The 21,969-nt window shown below is 38.9% G+C and overlaps 1 protein-coding gene across 1 annotated transcript; it reads left to right on the top strand.

Annotated features, from left to right (window-relative positions):
- The first annotated feature begins 7,172 nt into the window (after nt 1-7,172).
- On the top strand, nt 7,173-20,683 carry mphosph6 (M-phase phosphoprotein 6). Its single transcript, XM_007889262.2, has 5 exons — nt 7,173-7,394; nt 11,880-11,992; nt 16,609-16,699; nt 17,722-17,816; nt 19,296-20,683. The coding sequence occupies exons 1-5, from the start codon at nt 7,344-7,346 to the stop codon at nt 19,432-19,434; spliced, it is 489 nt and encodes a 162-aa protein (XP_007887453.2). The 5' UTR covers nt 7,173-7,343; the 3' UTR covers nt 19,435-20,683.
- Nucleotides 20,684-21,969: the final 1,286 nt, after the last annotated feature.

A 21,969-nucleotide genomic window follows, 5' to 3' on the forward strand; every position in this document is an offset into this window, starting at 1 on the left:
GTCCTTTATACTGTAGGCAGAGATTGTGTGGATCGTGCAATAACTTTGCTGAGTAGGAAAGCACCTGTTGCTTCATATGACAGTGGCTGCATTGGGCCATAGTTATGAGAAGTGTAAATAAAGACACAGTATTTCTTTGTTCCAAAATAACAATTTGTCAAGATTTGTGAGGCATTGCATGTTATCACCAGTTATGTTAACGCTCTATAACACTACTCTATTGCGTATGGAGTTCATTTTTAAGATTTGTATTGAAGGTCACAGTATATGAGTAATAGGTTTAAGTTAAACTAGGTAGGTAGGTAGGTAGGTCAATAAAATAAGATGTTTTCTATTTAATATGCCCACCCCATCTATTTGATACAGATGAAGCATGCCAGTAAACTATTAACGTTCCTTAAACTTTGATTCTATGCATATTCATATATTAATCCACATTTCTAGTAAACAAAGCCAGATGACGAATGACCTTTTGAATGCTTTTATGAGCATGTCCACTTTATTTTGTTCCACTGCATCATGGAGGACATGACAAGCCTGATCCTATGCACAACAAACAACAAGAGGGAAGAGGGAAATTAATGGTGATCAGGAGCAGAAACCTTGGCTAGTGTCCTTCTCCATCCCAAGTTAGTGATAATAAGGCTTACCTCAGTGCTCCCGTTTCCCGTGCTGTCAATCAATTCATAGAGGATCAAGAATGAATCAAACATACATTTGGTCTGGAAAGTTTAGCATCACAACTAGTTTCCAACAATGAGCCATTGTAAACACTTGCCTTTTTGTCCCCAAATTGTGCTTGCGGTTTACAGCCTAAAGTCCTGTTTTTCACAATGTGTCAAAACACTGTCAATTGAATTCATGTTCTGAATGTGTCTCTGTGCCGATTTTCTCTCTTTTCTCTCTCCCTGTGTCACGCTTTGCTTCACTTTACAGTATATTATGTGAAGCGCTTTGAGACGTCTCAACGATGTGATATGGCGTTCTATTAAATGCAAGGATAATAATAATAATTATTATTATATTTGGTCTCTCAAGGCTAAAGATGCATCTTCCAATTGACAGCAGCTGCTGCAGGGCTTCAGTAATCTGGACAAAGTCTAACAGTCAGTGATTATTCATGTTCACCACATTTACAGGCAACACTTTGTGATATTTTCTGGCAGAGATCTGCAGCAAACCCATGAGGTCTTGCTCTTGGCTCCTTTGCTTCATGTTTTCCTTTTGCACCAGAACCAACAATCACTGTGTTGTTCAGTTGAGCCCAGTATTATTCACCACCACAGGACTCGAAAATTATATCTCCGCTGTTTACAAATTGCACTTGAAAATAGACTCTCTTTCCCATTAAATAGTGCGGCTTGCCTTATCTGTAGTTGGTGGATTAACCTGTTTAGCCTAATGCCTATTATGGAGTGCAATGTCTTGCCCAGTGCAGTACAAACTAATCATCGGGAGACACTTCCTTCTAATACATTTTAACTTTAGCTCAGTACATCCCATTACAAATGCTCTAACGCTGAAGACTGGCATTGATATAAATGGTGGTGAAAACGTGCTAGACACTTTACACAAATAACACGCTTGTGGCATAGACAATGTGCTGAATTAGCGTTGTCCAGGCACAGATATTTTGGAAAAGGTGCTCTTACCATATTATTTGCAGGGTGTGATTTGTGTCTAAGTCAATTCCAGTAACAGTGTACTTTTAACAATAACAATTAGGAGACTACGCATTTACAATTAACAATGACAACGCCTTATTAAGGGAGTTCAATGAATAATCACATGCTTGTCTTGACACTTTCTCTACTGCCAATGAGACAATGTCCACTTCATGTTCCCAGGTAAGGGAGTAATGGACACACAGAGCTCGTATCTGACAGAAATACTTTAGATTCTTATTATTAATAATTTTATTAGTTGGAATGGTAAAAATTTGCTCCCTCCAGAGGAAGGAGGGAGGTTATCATATCAGGAGCCAGGGAAGAATTGCTGTTAACTCGCCAGATCTTTGAGTTTGCTGTGTTTAATAATTTATGTAAAAAGATATCTAAATAATAATGCTGGGTATTTGGCCACGAAAGGGCGAGTTGAAAGTCAGAGGTCGGAGAAATAACGGATAATTAAGTATCTAAATAATTAAGCACAAAAAAGACACAGGTTTCTAACTGGCGAATTACCTTCATCATTAATCTACAAATAAAATCAACCAATGTCTTTCACAACAAAGACTCTAAATCAGTTTCTTGCTTCTCAGACAATTTCCAAACAAGGTGGGTCTAGGGGTAGGAGTAGGAATGTAATAATACAGTAATAATCCTTGCATTTGATGTAGCCCCTTATCACGTCGGATGCTATAGATTTATAATTTCAGAATTATTGGCAGAAGAGAAATTCCATCCTGGCTTAGGAATTTTATTTATATTGATGTAGCATTTTAGATCATCCAGAATTGACAATTTCTTAATTGCAGCCTTAATTTTTGAAGCCAGTTTTCTGTGGGTTTTATTAGGAACTACAGTGTTATAGCACCTTATCACATTATCGAATTGTCTCAAAGTGCTTCGAAGGGTTTACTATCAAGTGCAGTGACCGTGTATTTGTAAGCGAAGCAGTGAAGAAAGCTGAATCTAGATTGAGTGTTAATTTTAGTGGATGGGGTCAACTACAACAACAAATTACATTTGTATAGCGCCTTTCACGTCAGGAGGACGTCCCAAGGCACTGGACAGTCAAGGTTTTGTTTCAGCAAAGGTTTCCTGAGCCCACAGTTAAACATTCGAGTGTAACATTTTCAACTTGTTTACCTGGGCTTACAACACTTTATATAATGGTTGTTGCCTCTGGAGTGATGTGTTTGTGTGTGTGTTTGTGATTTTCAAGCACTGCCAGCTATCTCTTATATCGCACACTCATCTCTTACTCTGAAGATGGCAATATCTTCAAAGGAGCACACCAAGTATTGAAATTGTATTATTTTACGCAATGGGAAGTAAAAAAAAATCTGAAGTGAAGGTTGGGTTGCTGGGTCATGTTCGAGCACTAAAAATATTATGGAGAAAGAATTAATAGTTCCAGCGCATTTATAAAGGGCAAATCAAAACGGGGAGCAGGAACCTTTGCTGTATCATTTATGTTTTAACAAGTCACGGGAGATCTGGTTGATATCTGTGGGTCTGATCAGATGAATGAGGCATGAGAAAAGCGCACTAACCCAGATTGCACATTGCTCTGGAGATGGTTTGGCAAGAGGCTGGAAATTGGATAAGATGAACAGATAACCTTTAAAGTGAATGGGGAGAGAGGCAATTTTATAAAACAAAGATATCCCTTTAGGCAAGCAATTATCTAATTTACCTGTACCTAGGAAATCTGATGCAGACACTACTGTATCTCTCTCCAGAGGATTGGTAAGTGACTAAGCCACCTGAGAGGCCCTGTCAGTGAAAAGAAATGTGGGACTCCACAGTTCTGTTGAATCACTTAGCTGTACACCAGAGGAATAACACGTGTACATGTGTCGCACAGTGTAAGATTGCCAACCACTGTATGGTTATTCAAGGCAAAACTGATCTTGTTTGTTGCTAGGAATACAAAGGTATATTATTGAACCTCTATCAAGAATCAAATACAATCACTTTTAGGAACCCTCCCCTCACCCACACACTCACTCATAGTTAATTCAAGATTGCAGCATGTATGTAGGAGATAAATACAGTGCTTTTTCAGAAGCTTTCCTTTGCTTTCAGAACAAAGTTCCTACTACACTGTTGTAAAGCACTTTGAAATGTTCTCTTACAGAAAAGGGATATGCGCCAATTGTTGTTCTTCTTCCTTGTGCTTTCCATTATGTAAGGATTCTCATATATCTGACCCTGGGGTGAAGTAAGGACCGACACAAATTCTTTCCAATTCCGCTCCCGATTACCCCACTCCTTGCCAGACTGCACTGGCTGCCTATCCCAAAGAGGATCGACTTCAAGATCCTCACCCTTGTCTTCAAATCCCTCCACTCCTCTGCACCCCCCCTAACTCTCTGACCTCCTCTCTCCTCACAACATTCCCCGTTGCCTTCGCTCCACTGGATCTGGCCTCCTCCTTGTCCCCCGAGTCCTCCGCTCCACCATCGGCGGCCGTATCTTCAGGCACTACGTCCCGAGGCTCTGGAACTCCTTTCTTCACTCCCTTCGACTCGCCCCCTCTCTTCCCACTTTCAGGTCTCTGCTGAAGACCTTTCTTTACGACCGCCCCTTTGGTCACCTTCCTCCCCCTCCCCGTGGCTCGGCCCCGGGATCCGTTACTGTGAAGCGCTCTGATTCGCCATCCGGCGCGGAGGGCGCTATATAAATCCAAGTTGTTGTTGTTGTCAATCGATCAATAGTATTAATGGGAATTAACAAGGTTATGCAAGTTACAATCAGTTAATCAATCAAAAGTAATGCTTCCGTATATTCAGTACAATAAAACAATAAGTTTTGTAAAATAAAGTCCAGTCTTGGAAACTGACTAGAAGCAACAGGTGGTGATGGTGTGAGTGTGAGATTAGAGGCAAATATCGCCAGTACAGGAAGTAACTATCCAAGAAATGAGAGGGAAACAACTGGAGGGGTGAAAGGGACATTAACAAGGCAATGATTGAAAAATAATTTGAAAGTGGGGGAGGGAAATGAATGCAAGACAGCAGAAAATAGAGCCAAGGATGCCACTCAATAAGAAGCAGAGATGAATTGTAATAGTCGGGGAGGGGAAAAAGAGTAAAAATGATGATGTTGGAGAAAGAGAAAAGCAAGACAAGTGGGGAAATAAAAAAAGTTGAAATGCAAACCACAAAAGCATGTCAAATGCAGCAAAGGGAAATGGGGAAGAACGATACAGAGTAAGAGATCCATTCAACGCTGTGGGATCTTATAACTGAAACCTGTCTGCTGAAGATATAACGCGGAGAAAAAGTGTTCAACTTGAAAAAAGATATTAACACAATTTGCTAGCATATTTGTGGTTTGGACAGAACATCCATCACCCAAGTATTGGATTGGGAAAGTATTCTACTTAATGCTTGCTCAATACAACCCAGCCTACAACTCTATCACTTATGACAATCACTGGTTGAATATTTTCTGTATTCAGTGTTTCTTTGATGTATGAGGTATATTTCTAGTTATGTAGCAAAAGTGAGCACGCATACCACTGAATGAACAACTGTTGGATACAGTGTTTTATGGAGTTACTTGGGCCTCTGTGTTTTACTGTCATGCACCAAGCTCATCAAGCTGGCCAGTGGTATCAATTTTTGGGAGGGTCAGCCGGTTGTCTGACACTTGCAGAAACCCATCACCATGCTTAAGAGCAATCAAGCACGATAGCTACCGGCAAGGAAACGGCACCTCACGTCCTCCATGATATATTGTATAATATGAAATGTACAGGGTGCATGTTGACCTCATCACACAGTGCTCTTGTATTCCACCACACCTCCACCGTGCTGCAGAACTGTTGAGGAAAACGAATTCAACGTTTCAAAATAGGTTTTCATGGCGCCTAGAATATAGGGCGTAATAATACAATACTCATAAAGTTTAATGATGTCCCCATTGCCAAACAGCTATGTGTCATGATTACTTTTTGTTCACACTGTTTCACAGAAGACTGTGTATTCACTATTGATATGTTTTGTGGTGAATTCTTGTTAAGTGAATGTATATTTGCTGTTGCGAAGTGTTCTGCGTAATGTATTGTTAACTGAAATTAAATAAGTAAGAGATACATGGGAGCAAATACAAGGCAGTAATCTGAGTAGTGATTCATGACATTGTAAAGCACAAGGCTCAAGCTGTCAAGAGAACCGCAGGATGAGATTACAGCCTTGATATAACTGCCATATATCTGTTATATTTTATAACATGGGCTCTTGCATTTTGCAGGCAGGCATTAAGGTGGACACTATCTTCCAGAACACACTGTGAAGTTGATTTATGATGACGCCCGTGCTGTACAATTTATATGATTGAGGCAAAATTGTTTTAATGTACAAATTTATAATGTAGAGTTGATTGCTAGGAAGTAACACAGTTGGATATATGGAGGATCGGGAGCTATTTCTAACCCTAAAATTAATATGAAGTTTTGCTAGGAAGTTTGTTTCTTTTGCTGGGAACAGTAAACGACTGAAGCAGCCATGTAAGAAATGGTAATCAGTGCAATCAAAAGAGTCTGAGAAATGTCATTGCTCAGATCACAATAAAATCACACTGCATTGATGTGGTGTTATGCAATCATAAAGCAAAAGGTTATCAGCAATAGTGGAATTACATGGGTTTAGTTGATCTCCTGAGGAGAGACATCCCTCCCTCACAGGGATATCAATCAGATGTTATTGTCCACCTGCTTCCTAATGCCCCACTTTGCTCCTTTGGTAATTCATCTCATTGTTGCCCTCCAGGTACTGTATCACCGACCAACGGAATGTATTCCTCCCCATCTACTCTATCAAAACCGCTCACAATTTTGAAGACCTCTATCAGGTTCCACCCTCAACTTTTCGTATCAGTGAAAATAGGCCAAATTCCTCCCGTCTCTGCTCATAGGTCAAACCACTCATCCCTGATTATCATCACCAACAACAACAACAACTTGCACTCGCGGGGCGGGGGGCGCGGGGCGCGGGGGTGTGGGGCGGGGGGCGCAGGGCGGGGCGGGGGGCGCGGGGCGGGGGGCGCTCTTTGCCCAGGATGATGACGACGCTGATGATGATGATGATGATGATGATGATTTGGTGTCAGCACTGTGATCACTACCACTGTGTGCGGGTTTCCGAGGGGGGGGGGAGGGGGGGGAGGGGGAGGGGGTTTGGGAGCAGGTGTTTGGGTGTCGGCGATCGATTGTGTGGGCTGGCACCGCTCGAGGGTCGGGTCGGGCCGAGTCGATCGATTGGTCGGGGCTGTTTTCGGTGGGCGTGGCCCGGGGAGAGGAGAAGGGGGGCGGGGCCCGGGGAGAGGAGAAGGGGGCGGGGCCCGGGGAGAGGAGAAGGGGGGCGGGGCCCGGGGAGAGGAGAAGGGGGGCGGGGCCCGAGGAGAGGAGAAGGGGGCGGGGTCCGGGGAGAGGAGAAGGGGGCGGGGCCCGGGGAGAGGAGAAAGGGGCGGGGCCCGGGGAGAGGAGAAGGGGGCGGGGCCCGGGGAGAGGGGGGGGGGACGAGCGGGAAAGCTCTCGAGCGCGCGCGAGAGACAGAGACAGAGAGAGAGACGGAGAGGAGAGACGGAGGTTTTATCTCTTATTTTGTTTGCGACATTGTGGATTATTTTTTTTTTAACATATGATTTAACGGGGGAGGGGGAGGGGGAGAAATGGCGAGAGAAAGTACCATGAAGCTGTCGAAAAACCTGCTCAAAATGAAGGTAAGGCCACGCGCGGCGGAGGCCCGAGAAGCCCGGAGCTCGCGTAGATTTGAGGCCGACTCTTGGATGAAGGGGGGTGGGGGTTGGAGGCCGACCATGAGCGTGTGAGTGAGTGAGTGAGTGAGTGAGTGAGTTTCCCCGACAAGGAGGCGACTGCAACCAGAAAGGGAAGAGCCCGGTACTGGATAACTGAAACCCAACCTGAAATGTCACCCCCTCCACCACCACCACCGCCTCAGACCCCATTTCTGACCCCCCCTTTTTTCTTCTTTGAATTATTATTATTATTATTACTGTTATGATACTATATTATCATCACGAGCAGCAGCAGGGCCGGCCGTCCGGCGCCAAACTACTAGTAATAATATGCTGGTATACAAATAATAATATTCTAACAATATATTATGGTAGGATATATTATTATAACATCATAAGATTATTCTTATGATAGCGTATTACACGTGTCACCCGCCCGCCCGCCCGCGCGGGTTTTTTTAAAAAAAATCAACACTCGACGGCGTATTCCCTGTGAAGGGCGCTTTGAGGCGTCTCGACGACCTGATAAGGCGCCGTGTCAAATGCGAGGATTGTTACTATTATTATTATTGCTACTGCTACGTTTCACCCCCACCCCCCCCCCCACTCTGTGCTTGCCTACCAAACACACAGTCACTCCACTTTACAGTAATAATAATAATAATCCTTGCATTTGATATAGCGCTTTTCACGTCAGGAGGACGTCCCAAAAGCGCTTCACAGAACACACTGTAAAGTGAATTGACTGTATATTTGTGGGCGAACGCGGCAGCCAATTGCGCACAGCAATGTCCCACAAACAGTCGTAGATTGAAAATGACCAATTTATTATTGTTTTTGGTTTTGGAGGGATTATTATTAGGCTCTGTGTGGAGTAAGGAAACTTGCCCAAGGTTTCGCCCTCTGCCTGGAATTGAACTCAGGTCTCTCGCTTGCAAAGCGAGTGCTCTAACCACTGAGCTACAGGACTCCACGTAAGCCCTGTGAAGTGCTTTGAGACGTCTCCCGAATGTGAAGGGGGCTGTATCAAATGTAAGGATGATTATTATTCTCTCTCTCTCTCTCTCCCCCCTGGAATCGAGGCGACCCAGCCACCAACATATTATCTGGGTCGCACAGAAGCTAGTAATGTTCAATAAACAATCCTTGCATTTGACGTAGCCCTCTTCTTCGGCCATCTTGTTCCGGTGGACGTGAAAGATCCTTTTCTTTTGAATGGTGGCGAGGGATCTTTTAAACGTTCACCCGAACAGGCAATTGGGACCTCAGTTTAAAGTCTAAGCTGAAGGACGACACCGTGGAGAATATAGCACTCCCCCAGCACTGCATTTGGATTTTCAGCCTAGACTACAAGTTCAAAGTCTCTGACGTGTCATGTCGAAACATTAAAAATGCTTAACACAGTGAGTTTCTTTGAAATATGGTGGCTGTTGTCAGGTAGGTAGGCAAATGGGGCAATCAATGAGAGCCATCAATTCTAACCACTTGCATTTACACATGCCGTCCATGGAAAAGAATCATTTTATAGAATCAATATGTAGAAATGTGGCAATTTTGCACTAGAAATGTTCTAGAAACACCAATGAAATCAGCGGGCAATTAATTTGATGTTTGAGGTGAATTTGGAGGAGGAGGGAATATAAACCAAGAAAAAAATGGTTCATTTCTTTTGAAAAGTAGCAGGTCTTTAAATGTCTATCTGAATCGTATACAGGATCAAAATTAATGACTCAATCAAAAAAAGGGATGATCATTTGGAAATAAACACTTGTCATGCAAAGAGCCATGTCATGTAAAATGAAACACTGGACAGGCATTTTTGTGTGAACTACAAACCTGGACCAAACCCTGCAATGCTACAGTCTCCGTCATATAATGGCCATCCTGACCTTGCTGTTTGACCAATGAATATTTGGTTGGTGGCAAGACTCACTTAGCCAATATAGATAAAGGTGACTGATGGTTTGTTGTTGGTGCTAAATCTTGGATTGACAATAACTACTTGTTCCATATGTCATGTATCATTCAAGCAAGTAAAAATCCAACCAATGTTTGATAGTTTTAAGCAATGCATTTATTCCTAGTAGACTGCTAACCAAGCTAAATCTCTGCAAATTTGTGCTGGACTAATAAATTTTACATACACGCTAGAATGCACCGTAATTGCTTTGTATTAAATTTTATGTCCTAAGCGTATGAGGTATCTTCAAAGCTAATATTGCTTGGCAGAAATTGTAGAGCCATCAGCATTTCAACACACATTTGTATCATCAGTCTTTAACATGCATCAGAAAGCTGGTCCATTTATCAAAAGTTGAAATGAGATATAAGCAAAGGATTTCTTTTTGCAATAATCAGATTTTAAGGAATTGTATAGTATTTTGTGTATAGTATTCTTTCCTACAGAAACAACACACAACTATTTTATTTAACAATTTAACAATGGCACTGCCAAATTATGTCACACATTTATTATAATTGCATGACTGACTTTTTGTATATGTTTAGAAGTATGCTGCGCATATAAATATGCTTCTCTTTTTGAAGATGTACCATAGCCACTTACTTACAGCCTGAGAAGACAAAGATGTGGCTTTGGAAGGCATTGGGTTATAAGGATGGGAAGATTAAGGTTCAAATCCTGTGTTGAGTTAGTTGAGTTCAGCCAGGAGCTGCAGTGCTACATAAAATTTGGAAGGTACCCTGTCATGTAAATATTTTCACCCCAATTTGATTTGCTGAACACAAAAGATCAAGTTTAGAAGTCCTGAGAGAGTCAGCTAAAATAATAATCCTTGCATTTGATATAGCGCTTTTCACGTCTTCTAGATGTCTCAAAGCGCTTCACAGAACACACTGTAAAGTGAATTGACTGTATATTTGTGGGCGAACGCGGCAGCCAATTGCGCACAGCAGTGTCCCACAAACAGTCGTGGATTGAAAATGACCAATTTATTATTGTTTTGTTTTGGAGGGATTATTATTAGGCTCTGTGTGGAGTAAGGAAACTTGCCCAAAGTTTCGCCCTCTGCCTGGAAAGGCTTAATTAGCAAATTAACTTTTCACGGTTGTCTACCTTCTACCTTTTGCTATAAAACAAATAAATTCCCACACTGTTGGCAGTCTTTTAACTAAGTACAATAATAAATACTAATCTTTGCATTTAATATACAGTATTGCCTTTCATGTCACAAGGACATCTCAAAGGACTTCACAGGATTTTACTGTAAAGTGTAGTAACTGCATTGTATCTGCAAACGCAGCAGACAGTTCGCACAAAACAATGTTCCACGAACCGTCCAGAAGGCAGTGACCAATTTTACTGGGGAATTGTTGTCCGGGGGTGCCGTGGAATCTTTAATGTCCTAAACTGACAGACGGACAGGATATTGATTTATCATGTCAACCAAAGGACAGCACTTCCAACAATGCAGGGCTTTGGATTGCAGAGTTAACAGGAGCTGAGTGGGACGATTCCCTGCCCCCAGTGACTGGACTGCCTTCCAAGTGCTGCTGATGTGCTCGGCTGGCTGTGTTGTCATTGCAGTGCCCTGGAGTACTGCAGATCCGCTTGCTTAGGAACTTCAGTAATTTTAACCTGAAGCTCGATGTGAGGCTATCATTTCTTCTTCCCCTCCCTTCTCATTAAATCAACATATTCAGCTCTCCTTTTCTGGAGGAAATATACGAGCAACAGTTATCATTATTGTGGTGTGAATCTAAGTGTTATTTTTATTATCGTGTTGATTTAAAGTGTTCTTACAAATTCTCGTTTAAGTTGACTGAAAACTCATTAAGACAAGCAGCAGTAATGCCAATTAAGTGCAAGTTGATTTCTTTGAATTTCCTTAAGTGTTTAGCAAATGGTCTGCAACAAAGTGTTTTAATATTACCTAGACCTGTTAAGAATACATTGATTTAATCCCTGTTTTCCTAGTGATTATTTCAGTGATAGATTAGCAGCACTAAAGAAATATAAGTACCCCTTTCTTTTGTAATTCTGTAGAGCTATTTTATTGTAGGTTAGAATGCCTTGATCTGTTTTCAATATCTGGTTATTGTTTGTGAAGCATTATTTGTCCCGTACTGCTTATAAGATTGTCATTCATTGATTTCAATTAAAGTACCAAATGAAAATGGTTACGCTTCGAAAAAGATCCTTTTTTGTCGGTAATTTCTCTTCATTGTTGATAGCCCTGTAGCCACATCATCTTGCTAAATTTTTAGTAAAGAACATTCAACCTTGAAGTTCTATCAATTGAGATTGCCTCAGATGTTTGTATAGAAATGTAATAGTCCTTAGCCCTATGGAATCACTTTTAACTTGGAATTATTTGATTTGTTCGCACTTTAATATTGTTTTTTGTGTCCATTTGATGCTAACAAACATTTTGTTAACTTTGCTGTTTCTTGGCACAATTGTTATTTTGTATTTGATTTACTTTTCAGTTTATGCAGAGAAGTTTGGATACAGAGACTAAGAAGCAGTTGGAAGAGGAAGAAAAAAAGATAATTAATGCCGAACACTGGTATCTGGATTTACCAGAATTGAAAGAACATGAGTAAGTGAGCAGCTCTTTGTGAGGATTTATTATTTCAGTTTTACAATTTCTAAAATTGCAGAATCATATCTTGAGACAATCTGACTGTCACTTGGGATTTGAAATTAAAATGTTTGCCCATTGATTTCAGTATTCGGAAATAACATTGTGACTATATTTACTGCTAGATGGGCACTCACAGGTTTAGACGTGAGCTATTAGTTAAAGTAATACAAATATTCAAAAGGAAATGCTTGTAGGTTAGTGCTTTACAGTCTACATCAATGTACCAGCCCTATCCTCAAGTCTTTCATCAAATTCTCAATAGCAGGAATTTAGTTGAAACACCTGTGTCAGTCCTAGTGATCAAATTGTGTGGAAGATGAAATGGTCTTTTCCTTCCCAGAGATCCAAATAGAGATGATTGTGTAGAGCTCCAATTCATTCTGGTTACCGAGAGACATAATAGTAATAATAATCCTTGCATTTGATATAGAGCTTTTCACGTCTTCTAGACATCTCAAAGAAATATAGTGTAAATGGGGAACTCGAGTTTGCTTTCAGCAATTGACATTAATGCAGCTTGTTGTAACGATATGGCTAATATGGGAAGAACCTGCATTATTATAGCACCTGGTCGTTCTGATATTCACAGCAGTTGGCAACATCAAAATGTCTCAAATTGCTTTACAGGGAATTACTGTCAAGTGTAATAATTGTGTTTTTTGCTTACAAAACAACAGCCGCTGGCACCATCAAGATCCTACAATTGTTCATGAGGTGAATGACTGATTAACCTGGAGTATTAAATACACTCTAAAAACTGTAAAGGGAATTCAGTTCTTAGAGAGTTGAAATATTGTCAGTCAAATTACTATTTAATTTTTAAAAATGAATAAAACCCCAATATAAAACATTTGTGGGTTGGTTTTCTTTAATTCCAGCCAATTCAAGTGATTTCTTTCTCCATGGATACCTATAGAACTGAGTGTGGAATGTTCATTGAACCAATTGACGATGGTAAATATTTTAATACTGGCCTAGAAGAGAATTATTCTATTAGAATTTAAACTGTAAATATCAACTTTTTCAGCTTGATCAACTTTATCCCAATGAAATACCCAGCATTATAATAATAATCCTTGCATTTGATATAGCGCCTTATCACATCTTCAAGACGTCTCAAAGCGCTTCACAGAATATACTGTAAAGTGAATTGATTGTATATTTTGTGGGTGAAAATATATATTTTAAGAATATATATAGGAATATATATTTTTCGTATATGGTGTATATAAAAAAGGAAGAAAGTACTATTATTGTGTGGATTTTTTTTGTTTGCTCTGTTTGTTTTCTCACCTTCACTCCTTTCCTGGAACCATTTGACTCCTTTTTGGATACCCTTTGGTACCTCTTACCCCACAGCCATTATTAATGTAGCAGCCTTGACAGGAGTGTCAGTAGAGTATTTGTTTATAGAGAACATTGCAGCCGAGTCTAATGCTGTCCTTACCTGACATCTCCTTGTGGGCGCTTCTATTAGGGAATCTGGTTAGTGAGCAGGAGAGTGGATGTTGGCTGATATGAGCTATCGAGGCACAGAGGATTGAATTTGAGACCTTCCTGGTCGATATGGCTCAGTCACTCATGAGAAATCTTGCTGAGCCGATGGTGGAGCTAAAATCTTTAGAGGAAGTGCCATGCCATTATTTTTGCCTTTGAATACTTTTAGATTTATTTAGTATAATTTTATGACCAGGTCAAAAGTAAAGGTTCCAGGATGAAATCGTTGATTTAAAATGTGTGCTAAAAGGGATACTTATATGATTCTAATCTTACCTTAGAGTTCTTTACTGCTTTCACACATTCTTAGTTTAATTTAGTAAGTACTTTTTACAACATTCTACATTTTTCTGTGATACTTGTGACATTTCTAAAAGAGCAGCAAAGTATTCATTTGTAAAACATACTGCAATGTAGAATAAGAATTCCATACAGAATGATATATGATGCATTGGTTATGAATGACTAGAAACTTGATCAAATTATTGATTGGTAAAGTTTTCTCATCCGGGGATGAATCTCAATATGGGATACATAAAGTTTCTTGCAAAATTGAGCATATGTTTAGTGTGGACAGGCACTGGGTGAACCATGAATGTAAGCAGAGTTCTGGAGAGTTGCGCTCCATAACTATATCATTCCTACACTGAAGTAATGCTTTTTCCCTCTTAAGGAACTCTTGAACCTCGGGTTAACAAATCAATTTGACTCGATGTTAGTTGGAATATGTATTGAATGGCTGCCATCTGGTAGGAGCGAAATCTCCCAGATGATTAAAGTCGTGCTCAGCTACAGCCATTCCACTACTTGAGCTAACTTTAGCAAAGTGACCTTAGCAAGCATCTGTACAGCTGACACTTCCAGTAGTTTGCATGCCTTTTCTAAGCTTTACTGTATGAATCTCTGCCAAGAAGGCAATGGTCTTCGGTGGAGCAGTGCCAAAAATAGGTCTTTACTCTAAATGTCGTTTTGGGTGCTGCATGAGTATAATCCTGTGGTATGTCCTGGGTAATGAGTAACATCTTCCCCTCTGCCTTGTTGATCTGCTACACATGACAGTCCAATTTATTTTTAGAATTTTACACACGTTTATGTTGTGATTAGTTGCTGTAGAAGATCATTTACAAGTCACAAACTGTTACAGTAGTTATGTAGCTAATTTTAGCTTCCTCAAGTGAGAAGCTGCTCTAAACTATTGGGAAAAATGTCATGTTGTTTGACATAACATCTGAAGGACAATAATACTGTAGCCAACATTCAGAGAATCAGTGAGATCCCACCAGTCAACAAATCTTATTTATTTTTATGCATTGATTTCATTGTATTGCTTAGTATAATCCAAAACATGTTAAAATTAATATAACATCATTTTTGAGACTGCTCAAGTAATTTATTTGAACATTAATTTTCGTACAATTCATTGCAAATAAACTAGTTTATTTATTGATGAGCTTCAATTTTTTTTTTGTGTGTGTGTGTGTGTGTGAAGACAATTTCTTTGGTCACAGGATAGCGATGACAGGTTCTGCAACTGCCTTTTCACCTTGTCTCTGAGCAGAAGGTTAAAGGAGAGCCAAAAACATTATGCAAGGTTCTTATCATACTTCAGTGCATTTACTTTGATAGCATTTATTCATCCTCGACAGTCTGGAAGGGATTCCATTTATTCCAGAAATGCCTGAGTGTTTTGCGTTAGTACATACATGATCAAAAGGACTAAAACCACTTCAAAATGGACAGAGCCTGTGCTGTCTGAGTATAACTTTCAGCAGTGCTGTGAGGATGAAAGTGAAGTATCCAAGACCTGAAATAGCAATTGCTAAAACTGTTGTCTTCAAATTTCAGGTTCTGTAGAATATTGGACAAATTCTTAAATGTAGTCTTGGCTTTTCACAGTTGTTTATAAGGGGAAAAAAAACACAAACCTGTTCCCAACTTAAAACTGAATTTAAGAATGTGCCAAAATTTGGCATGATCTAAAATTTAAGGCAACGCTCTTAAAGCTGAAGCGAAGCTGATTTCCAGCCTCAGGTTTGAAAAAACCGGAACACAGTGTCTTTTTACACTGCCCTTTGGACACTAATTTCATTCAGTTGCCTCACGACATCACTCATCAAGGAATGAGAGTCCTGTGACATTAATTAGTGGGAAATAATGAAATCCTAATATTCTCACACTCCTCAATCAGTCGCATTTAGCACTTGGGTTCAGGAAGGTTATAATGATTTGAGTCATGGAATCCTCTTGAACACATCCAGCAATCACTCTAAACTTGGGTGCAATTCAACCTTCTTTATATCTGTTGTCGTTTGCCAGCTGCAAGTTTCCGTGATACTGTACAAGGAATGAATATATTTAGTAAGAGGAGGGATGAATAAATCTAGAAAAATAAACTGCATCATAATATTCCTTGCACCACCTTGAAAATCGTAATGCTTTTTATAAATGTCACCTCTTTAGTGTCCATAACTATATTTGAGTGTTTTTGGTAAATAGACAGTAGAATAAATTCTTTAAATGAGATTTTTTTCCAGATTCAGCGTGTAAACAGTATATTTCATAATTATATATTTGTCATGTCATTCATAAAGAAATGCAATTGCTTTATGATTTCATGGTTTGGGAATATATAATTTACAAAGTAATAAACTGTATGACAGATAATTCATCTTTTTTGTCTTGCAATATCTACAATGGAATAGCCCAATATATTACTTTTTTTAAAAAAATAAGATCAGGCAATCTTTACATTTCTTAAAGGTTATTCTTTTGTTGTAACTTAAGAAGAGAGAAAAAGTATTGTGTTTCAGGTGGATGTTGAATCTGTTTTGCAGTTGTCTTTTGATCTGACGCTGCAAAGAACATAATTGTGAGATTGAACAGGACCTCTTAAACAATGTGCACAGAGGTTGCATTGACAAGAAATGTCGGGTTTCTTTACAAGCCTCTTATAGGGCAAATCAAAATCCAATTACTTGTAACGTGTACACATTCTGTAACCCAGTTGTTGCCTTTTCGAAACAAACTTTAAAAAAAAATGTTTATTTCTCCTATCTCTTAATGATCTGTTTCAGGAGCCATATTATAGAAGAAAAGAGCTTTGTGCCATGTGAAAACTTGCTGTTTGGCAGAATGTCCTTTAAAGGTTTTAATCCAGAAATAGAGGTATGTTTGTACAGAACACATTGTTATGATTTCTAGTAACCTTTTTGAGCACTAAAGGACTTTGTCTGTCTTAAAAAAAATACACATGCCTTCTTTCACACAAGTTTGAGTGTTATGTTGTCACATTGCCGCACGCCCCCGAATTTATAGCGTGCTGGAAATAATTTTAAAGTGAAGGTCATAGCTTTTAGACTTTGTTCATACCTTCGTCAATGTTGATGTTCATAGCTTCTGTGCAGAAAATTGATAAAAGAATAAAAACAGACTTCGGTTTTTTTTTACACGTTTTAAAACAAATTGAAACTGTAATAATCTACCGGTGTTATGTAGAACATGTTTTCCATTAGTAATGTACATTTAAGTAAGTAATGGAAATTCAGACTTTGTAGTTATATCATCATGTGGTAACAAAAAACGAATCGTGAGTCTATGTTACCTCATATCCAGACTGTCCAACCTGAAGGGTATGAGACTAGTAGAAATAAGGTGTATTGGGAGGAGGGGAAATGTCCACAACTTGCAGAGATTATTATCACCAGGGTGGTACTGTAACTTTAAAGAGTATTTTACAGTATACTGAACCCAAATAATGTTTTGACTACCATAAAAAAGACAGCATAGTAGCACAGGCTTGATCTCAGAAAAGGGAAGATGAACAGACAGTTTAATTACTTTGCACTGAACATGGTGAATAGACGAAGCTGACTGTCCAAGAAGAAAGCAAATTCAGGAAGGCGTTAGATAAAATTTTAGGAAATGCAGTGATATTGCATGATATGTTTGTAACTTTGGGATAAGCTACATCGGCTGTGATGCTCATTCCCTGTTTTATAGATTCTTATGTACTACACGTAAATCTGCACAGAAGTTTATTATCCTGCTCTATATTCATCCTTCCACATGAAAAGCAAATTGTGTCCCACCAATTGTACTTTTCAGGACAATCCAACAGAGTTGCATTTAGCAAGATGTTGACTTGTCGAAGTGAGTGGAGAATTAATACATAACTATTCTTGCTCCAGAAATTGGTTTCACAAATGTATTCCGAAGATGGAAAGGAAGAAGCTGAAGAGGAAACGATAGAGGCGGATGTTTCAGATTTAGAAATGGCTAGAAGGTAAGCAGCAATTGCTTAAGGTGTGATCTTAGTGAACAGATGGGCTGATGCATCTATCAGACTCCCAAAATACGATTTGTTTCATTCTGCAAAGTTCAATGCAGGATTGAGTACAAGATCCTCATCCTCGAGTTTAAAGCCCTCCACAGTCTTTTGCTTCCCCACCTCTGCGACCACCAGATCTGGTGTAAACCCTTCACTGTCCAGCACCTTGGGACGTCTTTCCGACATGAATAGTGCAATATAAATTTGTTGGTGATGAAGGATCATCAATAACTTGCAAAATAATCTGAGTTATGATGAGACTTACTGAGGGGTTTCCTCTGATCATCCTCTTATGTAATCTTGTTGTTGTCTTTTTGAACAATAGGCATGTTAAGAAGCATCAGTGTCTGAGCATTCAATCTTTCTGAACTTTTTATTCCTGCATTGTTTCAACTCACGTTAGCATTTACTTTTGTTAATATTCCTCACTTGTATCAAGAAAATCTAATTTTGTGAGGTCCATATGCTGATGGTAGCATTAATCAGTTCATCTCTTCCACTGGATGGTAGTGGTAATGGAATTTGGGGGAAAAACATCCATGAAGAAAAGATTGATTACTTCAACACCAGTCTGTTCTTCACGGATATCGCCAACAGCCTGCACACGACAAGAATGTTAAACTAGAGAAAAAAAAAGTGCTGAATTCTGATTGTTGATATAGAATACTCTGGTCTCAACTCCTCTTAATGATGTGGCAATAATCTGAAAGTCAGGTACACCAGTGGAGCATAAAATCACACTACTTAATAACTACAAGCCTATCTTACACTGATAATTCTACTGTATGTTTATAAGTAAAAATTGGAATCGTAAAATAAAAGGTATATGGTCCAAATGGCTTTTCATTAGCATATCTTTATAGGCTCCAAGGTTGGTGAACAAGTACTGCCACATTGCAGGTTATTGCTTTTTTAACCAGCTCTCTTTCCTACAAGGTAGTGTTGCTGTACGACATTAGGGACAGTTGAAGGAGAGAGCTTTGCAGTTTTTAGTGTTCATCTAAAGAAAAGGCGTCTTTGAAAAATGTATTCCTTAATTGTAGTGGTGTGAAAATTTGTAATCCATCCCATCAAATCCTTTCATAATGTGATAAATCATGTACATCAACGTCCCAGGATGAAAAACAGATGTTTCGTTACAATGGTAAATTTCTAAATCAAAGATTAAATCAAATTAAGATTAGAATCCCCCCCAAATCAATTAAGATTAAAATTGATATCCAGTTGATAATCCATCCAAGTTTGGCAGGTTATATAGGTTTGTTTCCTTCTCGTTATAAATTTCAACAAAAAACATACAACCAACATAGTGCAGGTTTGTGGTATTTTCCATTCGTACTTTAGCTTCAATCCAACTGACCTAATAATATGCAATTATACATGTGGTATATCACTGACATTCAGTGAAGCACTGTTAAATCTTATGTTTTGCAGGTATGGAAGCTTAGTAGGGACTATTAAAAATAAGTTTACCAAAAAGAGAGATCGATCATCAGCTATTGAAAATGAAGAAACGGAAGAAAGCTCCAGAGGTGGTAAAATCAAGAAAACATTCATGAAGCCTGCGGAATAGAGAATGCAGATGCTTTTAATTATTTTCAGATCTAAAGCAACAAACCTCCTGTCTGAATCCCTGACACAGTTGTCTGTTTATTAAAAATATGGAATTTATTTTGTTACTAAATAAGGAATATTTTGTTGTGATGAAAATACTTGTGGATACAGAACATTTCTTCTGTCCCCTTTGTATTGATGTGTATTGGTCATTCACCCGTCACACCCACAGCTGGTTAAAATTAATGTCAGCTTGAACTGAAATCAGTTAACATGAAACTTTGTATATTCAATCACTGTTAAGATCATCACAATTGTACTAAAGGAAAAAAAGTTGTTCTTAAAAGGAAGTTTATCTCCAGGACATCTCCGTATTCGAGAACCTAATATCAGACATAATACTTTTAATGGAATTCAGATGTAAAAAGATTTGGCATGTTTCCCTCCCACACACCCTTTGTTAATGATGGTGTACTGGTATTATACTCCAAGGTTCATAAACCTCACAGCTCAAAGTATATACTTTGCAGTTTGTGTTGAAACATAATGATAGTAATTAAAAACTGAAATAATTGATTGGAAGTGGATCTCCAAGGAGATGATCTTTAAAGAATGAAACCTATTGGGGATGTAGAATGAGCGTAAAAGGTTACTAGATAGAACTCTGGTAAACTGTCCCAGGTCAAAAAGTTCACAAGCAACCCAAAACTGGTCCTTAAACTGTTAAAATTATTCAGGAAACCACTGAGACTGTCGTAACAGTTTTCTATCACATGTTTAGTTAAACCAGAATTAATTATTTTAAAACCATTATAGAACCCTCTTGTTCAACTTTCTACGTCGAATGTTTAGCTAAACGCACACAGATAATCTTCCTCATGAAAGGTCTGTGGATACAGCAGCCTGCAGGAATCAAATGCTACCATCAATTCATTTAAATTGGCTTTCCCTCTTCTCCCCCGTCCCAATAAAACCACAAACAAATAAAAATTGTGCGAAGAGGAATAATTTGTGAATAATCATTCATGTGATGGAAAAGAAAAATGTCACACTTTGTAAAGTTACTGCTAAATGACCACCTTAGGTTTGTTTTATTGTGCATTTTTGGGGGGTCATTATTATGTATAATGGATGTCATACATCTTCAATTTTATTTGGCATTTTAAACTGTAGACTTCACAGTCTGAGAATTATGCATCTGTATGGCACCAAGAGTCTTTGCTTATGTGTTTTAATAATAAGTTGCAGTAAAACTAAGATGTTTACTAGACCGTGAGTTCCTTGTCACTTTGTTCTCATCACCTGCTGCACCTCATGTCTATAAATTTGCAGCATCCGTATAATAAAGTTCAGCAGTCTCAATCCAATACTATCGACTCCAAGAGTACAAAACTGCCTGTAATTTGGCCCAGATCACTAGTCTTGCTTTTACTATGAAGATGGTTAGTGTGGGTAATAGAAAATACTGTAATCATATTGGTGCAATTGGAATTTCTTGTCCAAGGTTGCTTTTAAATATATTAGAGCAGATCTTTACTCAGCATCTGGCCTTTGCTGGACCCAGTGTCTGACATTAATATAAAAACTAGAAAATGTATTCCTTTTGTTAACATCTCTCACATTAGGGAGAAAAAGCACATAGCATGGTTTGGCACAAAGGGACTACACAGGGCAACTAGTAATGATGGTATTTATAATTCTATAAAAATATATTTATGTAGACGTCAATTTTTTGGGTAATGCATGTTCACTCACGCGGCACCAGGTTCTTTTTCCTCGCTAGGTTAAAAATCTGCAGGTTTCCTGAAGATGAAAAGACAAAATCTTCAGCGAGTGCCCTCCTGGCTGTTAGCAAAGGTGACTTGAGACAAGCAAGTTACCAAAGGTACTGAATGAACTGCACGGCACTGTAAATATTCAGTATCTGCTTAAATTTTGCATTTCCCTCAGGCAGATTTCAGACATTAGGTTTTTAAATATTTTTTAAGCAAGGACGTTAACGGGTGATTTTTCCGCAGATATCCATATATCACTGAAGCACATTTAGCCCACAATCTGTCAAATGTGAGCAGTTTCTGTGGCTGTGTTTCCTTGGGTGGACACTATTAGCTGAGACGATCTTTGATTTTCATTATGATATTCTTTTGCTATCAATTAAATATCCAATTCAGTCCTTAGAGTTGAAGATATTCTTCAGCTTACTGGACGGCATAAACTCTTCCTCGCAAATGAAGTCTTTGGATCATTTGTATTCATAAGGTGTGCAAGGCTTATATTACAACAGGTGTTAACAGAGAGAGTTGCTCAGCAACTTAAACTACTTCATTACCAGGGATCTGCTTTTTGCATGCATTAGGGAACTGATATCTCAAATCGTGGTGTGAAAAATCTTAAAAATCACAAAGATTTTAATTTACAAATCGCAATGTTTTTGCATAACTCCCATCCCATCGTATGAGTGATTACTATAAATACTCTAGAGATTCAGCTTTTAATGTATAGCGTTGCTGTGCTTCTATGAATGAGGCTGTACTGTTCAGTTTTTCTCAGTATT

This window comes from Callorhinchus milii, unplaced genomic scaffold (genome assembly GCF_018977255.1).
Source record: "Callorhinchus milii isolate IMCB2004 unplaced genomic scaffold, IMCB_Cmil_1.0 Scaffold14, whole genome shotgun sequence".
Classification (NCBI taxonomy): domain Eukaryota; kingdom Metazoa; phylum Chordata; class Chondrichthyes; order Chimaeriformes; family Callorhinchidae; genus Callorhinchus; species Callorhinchus milii.

Excerpts from the sequence above, each read along its gene's own strand:
- mphosph6 (XM_007889262.2), top strand. The coding sequence starts at position 7,344 with ATGGCGAGAGAAAGTACCATGAAGCTGTCGAAAAACCTGCTCAAAATG. Across the intron at positions 7,395-11,879 it reads AAAACCTGCTCAAAATGAAG|TTTATGCAGAGAAGTTTGGA; the intron begins GTAAGGCCACGC and ends TTTACTTTTCAG. Across the intron at positions 11,993-16,608 it reads CCAGAATTGAAAGAACATGA|GAGCCATATTATAGAAGAAA; the intron begins GTAAGTGAGCAG and ends GATCTGTTTCAG.